The sequence below is a fragment of the Geotrypetes seraphini genome, chromosome 8, assembly GCF_902459505.1.
Source record: "Geotrypetes seraphini chromosome 8, aGeoSer1.1, whole genome shotgun sequence".
NCBI lineage: Eukaryota > Metazoa > Chordata > Amphibia > Gymnophiona > Dermophiidae > Geotrypetes > Geotrypetes seraphini.
The window spans coordinates 109,180,594-109,194,873 of NC_047091.1; the positions used below are offsets into that span (position 1 = coordinate 109,180,594).

Sequence of the window (14,280 nt, forward strand, 5' to 3'; positions counted from 1 at the left end):
TGCCACAGAGGCATCAGAATGGCCCCCAACAGCCATTTCTTTTATAGTGACTTTAGATTTTAGAGTATCAAAAGAAGCAGCAAGATTTGAACTCTGGTTTTACGCCTTCTACTTTAACCACTAGGCTATGCCTCAGGTTATAGGTAAAATGTCTGAAAAATAGTCACATGTATTCATTTATTTTGTACTATTTTTTGATTGATTTTCTGATTTCTTGGGTTGCCTTCCTTCTCTGATAGTCATGGGTTCTAATGTCAGTGGAGACATCTTGTTTTTATGGACCTCCAGCTTCATCTGAAATCTGCAGACTGGATAAGGGTAGATGTATATGTTAATCTACTTACCGCTAGCCCACGACTTCTGGTGTGCTGTTTCCTGTAGGAAGTGTTGGATAAGTACATTTCCTGAGGCCATGCTGTAGTGGACTGCATCATGCCCCAGGGAGTCCACAATGCTCACTCTGGCTCCACTATGCACCAGGACCTCCACTGTCTCCACACTGTCATTCTCACAGGCCAGCATCAATGCTGTTCTAAAACCACAGACGACACAGGGACATAGGTTTAGGCTAAGAAAGGAGATGTAGGTTTTGCATTGCATCTCAAGCTTAGCTCTCAGGCCTTTAATCGTCTGCAGATGTGACCTTTTTCCTCTTTAAGACACTCCTGATCTGTCTGGAAAGCCACATAACTCAAATCGGTTCATAGACAGTGGAGCGTAAGACGTCAGCGCCCTGACAATCCAGCGCCGACAATTCGGCGGAAGACAGAAGCGCACAGGGGAAAAAATAATTTTTAAAGAGCTCCGACGGGGGGTTTGGGGTGGCAACCCCCCCACTTTATTGGTTAGTGTTCGCGCTGCTGTTGGAGGGGGGCTCGGGGGGTTGGAAACCTCCATTATAGCGAAAACAGAACTTTTTCTGATTTTTTTCGGGAAAAGTTCCGTTTTCTCTATAATGTGGGGGGTTTCACCCCCCACACCCCCCCCGCAACGGCAGCGCAAACACTAACCAATAAAGTGGGGGGGGGGTTGCTACCCTAAACCCCCAGTCGGAGCTCTTCCACCAAATTGTCAGCACTGGATTGTCAGCGCGCGATTATCCCGTCACCACTCGAATCAGTGGGTGTGAGCTTGTTCTCACAAAAGGACTCATCTGTATTAATATTTACTGCTCCTTTGCAAGGAATTCACAGGCACAGTAATCTTTGATGCACAAATTCATCTTGAAAGGAGAGTTTGCCTGTGCTCTAGGGAGTCTCAGTAGAACAGCGGTGGGCGAAGCGGCCCACCATTGAATTTTATGTGGTCCCCCCAAGACCATTGAAAGTATACATAGAAAATGTCATTGACCAGTTTGGTGATTTTAAATACTATATTTCACAAATATTTTCAGAATAGCCACTCTAGCAGTTTGTTTCCATCATCTACAAGGCTAAAAAATATGATCATGTTACTCCTCTCTTGAAACACGCCCACTGGTTACCAGACTTCCGGATTTCCCCTGAAATGTCCAGTGGTCCGGATGGCTTTTTAAATCCCAGCACTTTGGGTTTTGAAAAGCTTTCCTCCACATTGCATTGGGTAGGAGGGCATCCACGCATGCGCAGATGCCAAGCGATGATATCACACACGTGTACGTGTGACATCGTGTCGCATCTGCGCGTGCGCGGACGACCTGCCCAACGAAAACAGGCAGCAGGTGGGTGGGGCTGGAGTGAGATTGGGAGCGCGGCTAGGGCAGGACGGGGGGCGGGGGGGGGCAGGACTGGGGCGTGATGGGGCAGGGATGGGTGGAACTGGGCAGGCCTGGGGACGGGTCTAGGGGGTCCAGATTGTAGCCCTACCCATACCCCACTGCATCTCCTTCAAAATCTTACTTTTTGTTTTTAAAGCAAAACAAGAAAACACACCAGCTTTCATTGACAGACTATTGATCCCTCACACAACATTGCAGCTATTATGATCTTCCCAATAAAATATCCTTTCAGTTCCTTCACTTCACCATAGATTCTATGGCACAACACATAAAACAATCTTTTATGTTGTAGTCCCTACTTTATGAAACGCGCTTCCAAGCCATATCAGGAATGAAACATCCTTATTATCTCCAGAAATATTGGTTAAGAAATATTTCAAAGAAGTTTTGGGGATGACTGACGTAGAAAATTTGCCTTTAACAAATTTATATTATATTCCTCAGAGGAAAAAAGTTCCCACAGAATCAGGTATAGATCAGTTGGAACAAAATGATTTTGATTTAACTGGTTTCCTAGAAGATTCACAGGATATAATCCAAACTAGATCTACACTTCTTATAACTTGTACAAGAGAGATAGATAAATCCTTAATAATGAAAGCTTATTTTCAAAATAAGCAGACTAAATTCTGTGGAGATAATGTACTGATTTTTCCAGATGTGGCCCAAGCAACACAATTAAGAAGAAAATCCTTTCTGGCTTTGAAATCTAGGGTGTTGACTTTAGGAGCCACATTTTATTTGAAATTTCCCTGTAAATGCTTGATTAAATTTAAGGAGAATGATTATGTTTATTGGGACTCAACTCAATTAGAACAATTTTTGCAACATCAAGAATCTATTAGTAGTAGTTCTTCTGTAACCACATAATTAATTATTTGGAGTTTTGAAAATTTCTAACACTATTATGATTGATCTATATGATCATGTTTATTTTGAGACTTTTTGTTATGGTATTTAGTATTTGTTCTCCCACAGTTATGAAGACTAGAGGAATTTTCTGATAAACCTCTTTTGGTTGTAATACTATTTCTATAATTTTGTATATGTATTATTCTTCTTTTATTATTATGTGTAAGTAATAATGTTCAAAATTTGAATAAAAAAAAAAAAAAAAAAGGAATGAAACATCCTTACCCATATATATAGGATGAATCTAAAGACCTTGCTATTTAAGGATTCCTTTGCTCCCTATGAATTTTCCTTCTTTATGTAGTGCGGTACTTTACCCTTACCCCCTCTCAATGTGTAAGGCCTTCATATGCTTTTTTTATTTTTTTTTTTATATTGTATTTTTCCCCTCCCCCTCTTTAACGAAAACCTGATTCTCCTCCGTCGACAGGTACGGTCTGCCGAAAACAAATGGAGAAAACATCATTATAATAGTGACCTTTTGTCATACAAAGATAAAGCTACACATTACAAAAAAATCATTCAACAAACAAAAAAAGACTATTATTCAAACCTTATCTCCACCACTAGTAACTCATCCACTCTTTTTAGTATTGCACAATCTCTTTCTAAATACTCAAAAAAAAAACTCCCCCCTCCAGATTCATCTCTACCATCTGCTAAGGAACTATCCCTCTTCTTTGACAACAAAGTCACTACTATCCGAACTCACCTCGGACCTTCTCTTCCAGCTTTTTCGCTTCCTACCAATAATGATTTAACTTTCTTACCTTTCAGTTCCTTCTCTACTTTCAAACTACCGTCCTTAACTCAACTATCTTCTATTTTACAATCTATAAATTCCTCCAATAACTCTATTGAAAGTTTTCCCCCATCTCTTCTCAAAAAATTCTCTTCTTTCTTTGGTCCCTATATAAGGGAAATGATTTCCAAATCTTTTACTGACTGCTGCGTCCCTTCTACATGGAAATCAGCTCTAGTTTTCCCTAAACTTAAACAACACAACTCTGATCCCTCTATACCAAATAACTACCGTCCCATAGCCAATTTGCCATTTATCTCCAAAATTGCTGAAAAAATTATCCATTCTCAATTATCAGAATTTTTTGATCATACACATGCTTTACATCCTTATCAGACTGGTTTTCGAACTTCACATTCCACAGAATTATCATTACTTGGTCTAATTACAACTATACAATACTCTCACGATCACTTAAAATCAGTAATATTAATTTCCCTAGATTTATCTGCAGCCTTTGACACTATCGATCATTCTCTCCTCTTATCCAGATTAGCTGAATGCAACATTACAGGTCACGCTCTCAAATGGTTCACATCCTATTTTCATCAACGTAGCTTTACAGTTCATGCAAAAAATCAAACTTCTTCTCCGATAACTCAAACTTTTGGAGTTCCTCAAGGCTCTATTTTGTCACCACTACTGTTCAATATCTTTCTTTCCCCTCTTCTTTCTCTCGCCCAATCACTGGGATTTTCAATTTTCGCCTATGCTGACGATATACAGTTACTCTTCCCGATAAATACTTCAAACCCATTAGAAATAAAAGATCTAAATACTAAACTAGATATTGTAAGTGATTGGCTTTTTTCTAACAAACTTTCACTAAACATTGATAAATCTTGTGGTATTCTGCTCCCCATCAAAAAATCTGAAACCTTACCTGGAACTGTTTATATCAAATCCACACCTTTAGCAATGGATACTAAAGTAAAACTATTAGGAGTAATTATCGACCGAGATCTTTCCTTTCATGACCACATAAGCTCAGTAGTAAAAACCTGTTTCTTTAAATTACGCATTATCCGTTCACTCAGTTCTATTCTAAATAATGATTCAATTAACATCCTCATTCATTCCCTAGTCATTTCGCATTTGGATTACTGTAACTCTTTGTTAAATGGATTACCTCAAAAAGAACTTCGACGGTTGCAACTTATTCAAAATACTGCAATAAAACTAGTCTACAAAATAGGTAAATTTGAACATGTCACCCCTCTTCTCAAAGAAGCACATTGGCTCCCAGTCACACATCGCATAACCTACAAAATCTTACTGCTTATCTTCAAAATCAAACAATCTCACTTACCTTTATTTCTCGATAAATTATTAATTCCCAAAAGCTCTCCCCGATCCTTACGATCCACCGATCAAAAACTTCTTTTTGTTCCGTCTCTAAAAGAGTCCTACTATACCAGGAAAACTAACTTTTCTATTACTGCTCCAACCTTATGGAATTCTCTCCCTCAATTTCTTCGTGACGAAAATCATCTACAAAAATTCAAAACCAATCTTAAAACTTTCCTATTCCAAGATGCCTTTACCAAATCCTAATCCTTACTTCATCTATTAAATTTTCAACACTCTCACGATTCTTATCTTCTTCATTAGGGCATCTCATAACATCACGCACAATTACCCTTCATGTTCTTTCCCTTCCCACTATATCATTTCTTCTAATATCATGTAACTTTTCCCCTCCTCCCCATCCATCCTCACGGTCGTGTTTGTCTGTATATGTTTAATATGTTTCCCCTATACTCTTTAATACACTATTAACTCGTTCTTACTCTTTATTTTAAATTTTTATTGTTAACCGGTCAGATATTTGCTTTATGATCGGGATATGAAAAACTAATAAACTTGAAACTTGAAACTTGAAACTTTTGTGTCTCTAGTCAATATGCTCTTCTCCTAGTCTGTTGTTTTTAGTTTTAATCCCTCTATTTTTAACTTTGTTGCAACCTATTGTAAAACGCTTAGACGTAATGAATGGCGGGATATCAAATGCATAATAAACTTGAAACTTGATTTTTAGTTTCATTTTTACTTATTTATTTATTTAACATATAATGTCTATGGAGCTCTGTGCATTTCCGATTCTGTACAAGGGCGTCACCAAGAAGGAAATAAGACGCCTTCAGATAGTACAGAATACTGCTGCTAAGATCACTTATGGCGCAAAGAAACACGATCATGTCTCTCCCCTTCTAATCGATGCTCATTGGCTGCCTATCGAACATAGAATTAGTTATAAAATTCTATTATTAACATTCACTACTCGTTCATACAGCCAACCAGAGTTTATCGATAGACTGCTTACTCCTTATCACCCCGCCAAATCTCTTCGCTCCATATCACAAAACCTATTAGTTGTACCATCTTTGAAATTAATTAATACGTTGATTAATAATTAATAATTTCGCTGTTACTGCACCCACCCTATGGAATTCATTGCCCAATCACTTACGTGTGGAAACCTCGATAAAGCAGTTTAAAGCTAAACTCAAAACATTTTTATTTGAGGATGCTTTTGGATAAAATTGTCCTTTCTAGGACTAAATTAACGATAGTCCCTTTCCCCACCTGTTGTTTTATCCCTAAGTGTGCTTTATCTTAAATTATTGTAGTTCAGTCCTACTTTCCCAATTGTGTTCAGTTAGTATATGTGTTTATGTTAAAGTCTACTAACTTGATACTGTATTGTATAATATTTTAACATTAATTGGTTTTGTTTCTTTTAATGATTTCTCTTTTAATATTGCTGTACACCGCTTAGAAATTTGAATAAGTGGTATAAAAATTTTTTTTAATAAACTTGAAACTGATATTATTTAATGTTGCTGCCTGCTAGGGGGTAGTACTGACATTCACGTGGCCCTCTGTGTATAAAGGTTATTCTCCCCTGCAGTAGGAGGATTCACTTAAGGTTCAGCTGAGAAGCTTGTTCCAGGATCTACATGCAGGTGTAAGGAAGAACTTACCTGCCCTGAAGGTCTCTGGCATTCACTTGGGCTCCTCTGTGCAGCAAATAATGGCACAGCTCTGAATGACTCATCTGGGCTGCAAGAATTAAAGGTGTGGATCCATCCTACGGAGACAGACGCAAGTGACAGCAAGAGCAAGAGAGGATAATGTTAAGGAGAAGGAAAGGAAGGGGCGAAGACAGGCCTTCAAGGCAATTACAAACCACAGGAAGAGTGGAATCTGAGAGCCCTCTATGAACTCAATAACACTGAAAGCAGAGATTCTTTGGGTCTGGTGGATAATCTCTCTCCTGTGATATCTATTTAGCATGTTAGATTAGGGTTATCATATAGCTCCAGAAAAAGGAGGACTGATTGAGACATCCAGGTTTTACTTCCATTGAAAGCGGATTCTCAGATTAGATGCTGGATTTTGATTAAAACATCATTATGAATTTGGGTTTTTCTCACATTTTGGGTAGAACACCCATCCCACATAAGATTTAGATTTAACCACCTAGGGGCCCTATCACTAGGGTTACCAGATTTTCTTTTGATATAATCCAGACCCATGGCCATGTCCCCAGGACCGCCCAGTTCTGCCTCTTTCCCGCCCTGTTCTGCCCACCAGCCCCACCCCCAGACGGCATCTGTATATGCATGGACACGATGCAATGATGTCACATGTGCGTGCATGTGACGTCACCATGTTGCATCCACACATGCCCCTTCCCGACGCGATTGTGTCGGGAAGTTTTTCAAAACCCGGACAAAGTGCTGGGTTTTGAAAAGCCATCCGGACCCCCAGGCATATCCTCTAAAAGAGGACATATCCAGGGAAATCCAGACATTAGGTAACCCTACCTATCACCAAATTGCAATAAAAGGTAGCCTCAGCATTCTCTTATGCAGTTCTTTCATGCATGCTTCAGCCATTTTTACTGCAGCAGTAAAATGGCCAAAAATCCTGTTTTCTGTATTAAAACCCTGACATGTCCTCTTTTTAGAGGACTGTCCCGGTGCCTGGGGGGGATTTCCAAAACCTGGCAGTAGCTTTGGTAGCATTTGCTTAGATATAACTTGACCTTTAAAAAGTTCAAATGCTGTAGGACATTTACCTGGTCTTTGCTATTCAATGCTCCCTTGAAATCACATAGGAGCTCTGTGCAGGAAATGCAGCCACACAAGGCTAATGAGCATAACAAACGAGATAGAGAGTGGAAACCATGAGAGGGAAGACACAAGATGACCATGAAAGGAAAGACAGGAGGAGAGCATGAGAAAGGGGTAAAGAGGAAGAAAACATGAGAAGATATGACAGATGGAAAGAAGAAAAGAAAAGAAAGAGAAAAAAAGTAAAACAGAGTCCATGGCAGAAATGCTGATATTGATGTCTTTTGCTTTTACTGTCCTGACATAAAGAAGGAAACATTGACCTCCAAAAGATAGTCAAAACGTGTCTGATATTCAGCTGGTGGTTTTGCTCACCGCTGACATGAGTTATTCCTGCATATTCAAAGCTGGGCCATGTCGGGGCTTTGGCTTTGAATATCTGGTCATTTTTGAGCCAGCTAATACATAGCCGCTTAAGTCGATATTCAGCACTTAAATGGCCATGGAACAGTAATTTATACCGTTCTGTTTATGTCAGCCCTTAAACAGCCATGTGCTGACTCAGATTTGAGTTAAAGGTTGAATGCAAGTTTCAGTGGTACCTAGGGGGAATTCATCAACAGGTGTTACTGCGTTAGTGCAAACTAAATGCTAAAAACATCCTAGGAATATAGGGCTAAATTCACAAAGCAAACAGATTGTGTACTGATCAGTTTGCGACCCCTTAGCGACCAAATTCCCCTCCGGCCCGATTCACTTACCCCTCTGCCAACCATCCTCTGATCCGCGCATGCAAATGAGGGGAGGGGTATTCAAAAGTAGGAAAGGCAGCGATTCACTACCCAAAATTCTCGATCCGACTGGGCTGGCTGATCAACTCCTACAGTGACTGCTGGGGACCAGTCGCACACCTCTCTGCCGACTCTCCTGCTCCATTGCCGCCTCTGCCCTGCTCTCTGCTGCCCCGATCTCGCTGCCTGTTTCAGGGGCTGCAGAAGCCTTGGGGCAGTGTGGAGGGCAACGCCTGTGTGAATCGGACAGTTTTCAAGTGTTGGGGGTTCTCTAGTACTGCCTTGAAGATTCAGGAATGTTGTAGGACCATCTTTGAAAAAAATCTCTACGGAGAGAGATCCCAGTTCACTATAAAGTAAACCTTGCATGTTTCCAGGAAAGGGCAGCATGTGCCCTGAAGTTCCCAAACAATTACGCTGCATACATCTAGGGGCTGCCCAGACTGATCTCTGCTGCCTTACCTGCAGTGCGAGCCCGTGGGTCTAAAAAGCGGGGCTGCAAGCTGCAGTGCAGCCCCGCTTTAAACCCGCGGGCTCGCACTACAGGGAAGGAGGGAAGAGGCTGCCGCTGCCAGAGATAGGAGCAGGAGAGTCGGGCCCGAAACCCCCCCCAGTATAAAAAAAGACGCAAAACGCATGCACAGACCATCTGCAGGGAAAGCAGATGGTCTACACATGCGCGGGGATCGCACACCAGCAATCCGGGCAGACCCCATCTGCATATTTCACTTTTCTGAATTCGTCGGACCTGCCCGAATCGGGCCCGATTGGGCAGGTTAGTGAATCTGGCCCATAATAGGCGTCTTTAGCATTTAGTGCATGCTAATCATTAGCACATGCTAATAGAAATAGCACATGCTAGCGCAGTTAGTACCTGTTGATAAATTCCCCCCTTAGGAGCAGATTCTCACAACTAAAATCTGCCTTTAACGCGCTTGCTAAACTGGTTCAAGCCAGTTTAGCATGCATGTATTTTAATGGCAGATTATTGAAACGGCTTTCAGAGGTCTTTTTCGAGTTTTCTAGCAGTCTCCGATACTGCCATGCAAATGTAGTGCAACGAGGTCACTAATATTAAAATGAGCACTCCGAGCGATTCTCTATAATCGACAAGTGATTTGCTAATCTCGTTGTGCCACATTTGCGGCCAAAATTTGCCCGAAAGCTCTGAGCTGTCGTTACCTTACTTTCTGATCAGTGCTTTAGCGCTGATTGGCTCAGGCATAGGGTTACCAGACATCCGGATTTCCCCGGACATGTGCAGGGGTCTGGACGGCTTTTCAAAACCTAGCACTTTGTCCGGGTTTTGAAAAGCTTCCCAACATAATTGCATCGGGAAGGGGTATCTGGGCATACGCGGACGCAATGCTGTGATGTCCAGAGCGAAAAGGGGCATTTTTTGAGGAGTGGTTAGGGCGGGATGTGGGCCGACCAAACTTAGTTGTCTTGCGGTGATAACCAAAAGTTTGATGAGACTGTCTAGACGGAACTTATATGTTGTTACTTAGGCGATCTGAAAACAGGTAGAAGTGCCCAGAAGGTATCCAAAGTGACCAGATAACCACTGCAGGGACAAAGTACAGACCCCCAAACACTCCCCCAGTGATTATTGACCACCCCCCCCTCCACACACATACACACTGCCATAAAAATCAGAATAAAACCATACATACCTGCCTCCAGAACATCAGCATAGGAAAGCCTAGTAGAGCTTAAGTAGGCTGGGGGTTGGGCTAGTGAACCATAGACCCAGGCCCATAAGCCAATCTAATCACTGCATTCATGGTGAAAAATGTGCGCCCACCAAACCCCCCCCAACCCTACTGTACTGCCATAAAGGTGGAACCTGTAGCCATAAGGGTTATTGGGGTGGTAGACAGGTGGGTATAGTAGGTTTTGGGGGGCTCACCATGACCTGCAAGGGAGTTGTGGTGAGATGTTTACGTGGCACCCTTTATGTGAAGTTCACAACAGTGCTCTGTAAAGTGCCCCACTACTCTGTTGCCATGTCTGGGTGGCTAGTCGATCACTTTGCTGATCCCTCCCATGTCCAAAAGGTCTTGTTCTAGGTGTTTTGGGAATGGATGAATTTTTGGACGAGAATGAGGTATAAAGATAGATTTGGCGGTTTGGACAATCAAACGCCTGGACTTATAATTAGACGATTCCAAAAAAATATATATATATATTTTGGATGTATTTTTTGAGAATGGACTTTAGACGCTGTCGACTTTGGGCGACTAGCACCCTAGGCCCAAAACAGACTTTGATGTACAGTATTTTTTGATTATGCCCTGCCATGTGTATTGGTATTATAATAGATAAGATTATTTTGCAGTTTTTCCATTAGTCTAAGCATTTCTCTTTTCCTCAGTACCTACAAACACAGTGACTGTCTATCCATTTTTCTCTACCACTTCTCTTCAGAGAGCAACACTTTGAGGAGAAATCTCCCTCCTGCCAACCTGCATGGTGTAGAGCTGTCCTCCCACTGCTGTCAGCCACATTGACCGGGCAAGCTTCCTGAAAAAAAGCAAAGCATACCCACCCACGTGTTACATCTCCCTTTGGGATTGTGGCACATTTTGCTTGGCAAAGACACAGTTTTACAATAAATCCTATCCTGGAATCCAAATGCTCAAACACTACATCCTGAGCTTCCAATGCTCTTTTCACTGTACAGAGCTATTTAAAAAAAGTGCTATTTTAATTAATAAAGGGGAACAAATACTTAGTTCCTATAGTACTATGAGTAGAATCTGGAGGTCCTGAGTTATCTGTAATTTTCAGAGCTATTCAATTGGATTAACGATGAGAAACAGGAGGTGTTGATCATTCCATACATTTGTGCTTGCTGTTGTGTTCTGTGCTAATTTTAGGTGATGTCTGAGTTTAGCTGAAAGTTTTACAGTCAAGGTATAATACAATATATGGCACATTTGGTCTTATAACATTTGTTATATTCTGGACTAGCTACAAAACAGCAGACTCTGGCCACACACTCGACTTATCTAGACAGTTTTCTCATCCAAGAGTATGGTCATGTGCTTAGCATATCTGAGTAGTCTCTTGACACACCAAGGGCGCCCACATACTTGCCTTATCTGGAACACTCTCCTGACACATACTGAGGGTGGCCATACATGTGGAGGGGCATAATCGAAAGGGACGTCTAAGTCCGTTTACGTCCATCTCGCAAGTCATCCAAAGTTAAAAAGAGCCTAAGACACATTTTCGAAAGATACGTCCAACTTTTTTTACTTTCGAAAATCATCTAGTTATACGTCCTGCCGATCTGATCGTCCAAGCCGCTAAATCGTCCATCTTTATACCGCATTTCCGTCCACCTTTCCGTCCAAGTCAAAAACGCCTAGAACAAGCCTTGTTGGACATGGGAGGGGTCTGCAAAGTGATGGACTGAACACCCAGACATGCCACCTAAATAGTGGGGTACCTTACAGGGCACTGCTGTGAACTTCACAAAAAGGGTGCCATGGCTTCTCCTCACTACAGCTCCCTTATTGGTGATGGTGAGCCCCCCAAACCACCTCCAGAATCCCCTAGACCCACTTATCTACCACTCCAGTAGCCCTTATGGCTGCAGGAGCCACTTATATGCCAGTAAAAAAGGATTTTGGGGGTGTATAGGGGAGTGCACATGTTTAAGTATCAATGCAGTGATTACAGGGGCTAATGATCTTTAGAACTGTTATTCAACAACTCTAAACTTTGCTTATTCCACTTGATCTGTAATACCTTTTAATCATTATAAACCGCATTGAACTTCACGGTACTGCGGTATATAAACTGTTATTATTGTTATGGGCATAGGTCCTCCTCTCTATGGGTCCCTAACCCACCCCCAAAACGACTTAAGCTGCCTCTGGGCTGGACGACTAGGCTTTCCTATGCCAGGCGGCCAGGTGATGATGGTCTAGAGGCTGAAATTTAAAGTTGTGAATAAAATTTTAATGGGGGTGGGGGGTGGGGGGGTTGGTGATCACTGGGGTAGAGTGTGGGGGTCTGTGTTATGTGTTTGCAGTGCTTATCTGGTGAGTGTAGGTGGGTTTTTGTGACTTAGACCATGTTTTACATGGTTTAAGTCACAACGTCCAAGTTCCGTCTAGGCTCTATTGTTAAACCTTCGGTTATACATGCTGTATGACTAAGTCTAAGCCGGCCCACATCCCGCCCACTCCCGCCCTCGACACGCCTCCCAAAACACCCCGTTTAGCTTTGGACGTTGAGCGGCACTATGAAGGCCTAGGTCGTTTAGAAATACGTCCAAAACCCAGTTTTATTATCGGCGCGTGAACGTTTTCGAGAAATGTTCGTCCAAGTGCCGACTTAGGCCGATTTTTCGATGTTTTTCTCTTTCGATTATGAGCCCCTTAGTTTACTCAGAGCAGTCTCCTGACATACTGAGTGGCCACATATTTGGTTTGACTGAAGAAGTCTCCTGAAACACTGAAGATGGACACATATCAGTGTTCCCTCTAAGGTGAGCGCATGAGCGATCGCTCACTATTTTCAGTGGCGTCGCTCATATGCTTTCCCCTGTCGCTCACTCGAGGGAGGTGAGAGGAAGTGGCGGCAGCGGCAGCGGCCTGTATTTTCCAAAGTTGAAAGATGCAGCGGCGGCTCCTCTCAAGATCCCCGACTGCATCAGACTTCATGAGAGGAGCCACTGCCACGTCTTCAGTGGCTACCAAAGGGGGGGGGAGGGGGCGGTCCGCTCCGGCTGTGCACATCCCCTAAGGCTGCAGTTGGAGAGGAAGTTCGGGCCAGCCAATCGCTGCCTTGCTGGACAGAACTTCCTCTCCAACGGCAGAATTGACGTCGGGGGAAGCAGAGAGAGCTTGGGGCAGCCGCGGCGGTGGCTTTGGGGCCTGTTTCCCCCTGATGATTGCGGCAGTGATTTTGAGGCCTGTTTCCCCCGATGGTTACGGCGGTGGCTTTGGGGCCTGTTTTCCCCCCGATGGTTGCGGCGGTGGCTTTGGGGCCTGTTTCCCCCGAAGGTGGCAGCAGTGGCTTTGTGGAGGGTAGGGAGCAAGAAAGGAGGCAGGCAGGGAGACAGAAGGGAAACAGAAAAAAAGAAAGGGGGCATCAAGAGGAAAAAAAAAGAAAGAAAGGGCAAGGAGAGAGGAAGAAAAAATTGGGGGAGGGAATGAGGTCTGGAGGAGAGGAAGCATACAGGCTGAAAGAAGGGAAGAAAGATTGGATGCACAGTCAGAAGATGAAAGTGCAACCAGAGACTCATGAAATCACCAGACAAGGTAGGAAAAATGATTTTATTTTAAATTTAGTGATCAAAATGTGGCTGAATTTATATATGCTGTCTATATTTTGCACTATGGCCCCCTTTTACTAAACCGCAATAGTGTTTTTTAGCGCAGGGAGCCTCTGAGCGTCGAGATCAGCGCTGGGCATTTAGCGCAGTTCCCTTCGCTAAAAACTGCTATTGTGGTTTAATAAAAAGGAAGGGGGGTATATTTGTCTATTTTTGAATGGTTGTTACTGAGGTGACAATGCATAGAGTCATCTGCCTTGACCTCTTTGAAAAAAAACCCAGAATAGGAATGATAATTAACATTTTCTCAGCAACATTCCATGCTACCAATCCAGAGCAAGCAGTGGCTTCCCCCATGTCTGTCTGTGCTTTGTGTTTTTTAATTTTATTGTTGGTAGATCATTTTGACTTGGTCATTTTAAAGTAGCTCGCAAGCCCAAAAAGTTTGGGCACCCCTGAGCTAGAGCATTGAAGCTGTGTATTTCTATTTTATCCCCCCTTTTACAAAACTGTGGAGCGTTTTTTAGCGCCAGCCGTGGTGGTAGCAGCTCTGATGCTCAGAATTCTATGAGCATACCACCGTGGCTAAAATCCACACTACAGTTTTGTAAAAGGGGAGGGGTTAGTTTGTGATGACATATTCCATACTA

The 14,280-nt window shown here is 42.6% G+C and overlaps 2 protein-coding genes across 5 annotated transcripts in view; both read right to left on the bottom strand.

Moving 5' to 3' along the window:
• Positions 1-6,560, bottom strand: part of ANKRD24 (ankyrin repeat domain 24) — a 45,554-nt gene extending 38,994 nt beyond the window's left edge. For 3 of the 4 annotated variants that reach the window (XM_033956960.1, XM_033956961.1, XM_033956958.1), the window contains exons 1-2: positions 6,455-6,560; positions 345-532 (exon numbers count right to left, since the gene is read on the bottom strand). In XM_033956960.1, coding sequence (XP_033812851.1) covers positions 345-434 — 90 coding nt within the window. In that variant the 5' untranslated portion in view covers positions 435-532; positions 6,455-6,560. Of the gene's footprint in view, positions 1-344; positions 533-4,779; positions 4,891-6,454 lie in introns of those variants that run through there. The other variant, XM_033956959.1, reaches the window with a different exon arrangement.
• The window catches only part of LOC117365969 (ankyrin repeat domain-containing protein 24-like), a 46,216-nt gene continuing 38,405 nt past the window's right edge, over positions 6,470-14,280 (bottom strand). The window contains exons 6-7 of the mRNA XM_033956964.1: positions 7,555-7,625; positions 6,470-6,561 (exon numbers count right to left, since the gene is read on the bottom strand). Coding sequence (XP_033812855.1) covers positions 7,569-7,625 — 57 coding nt within the window. The 3' untranslated portion in view covers positions 6,470-6,561; positions 7,555-7,568. The remainder of the gene's footprint in view (positions 6,562-7,554; positions 7,626-14,280) is intronic.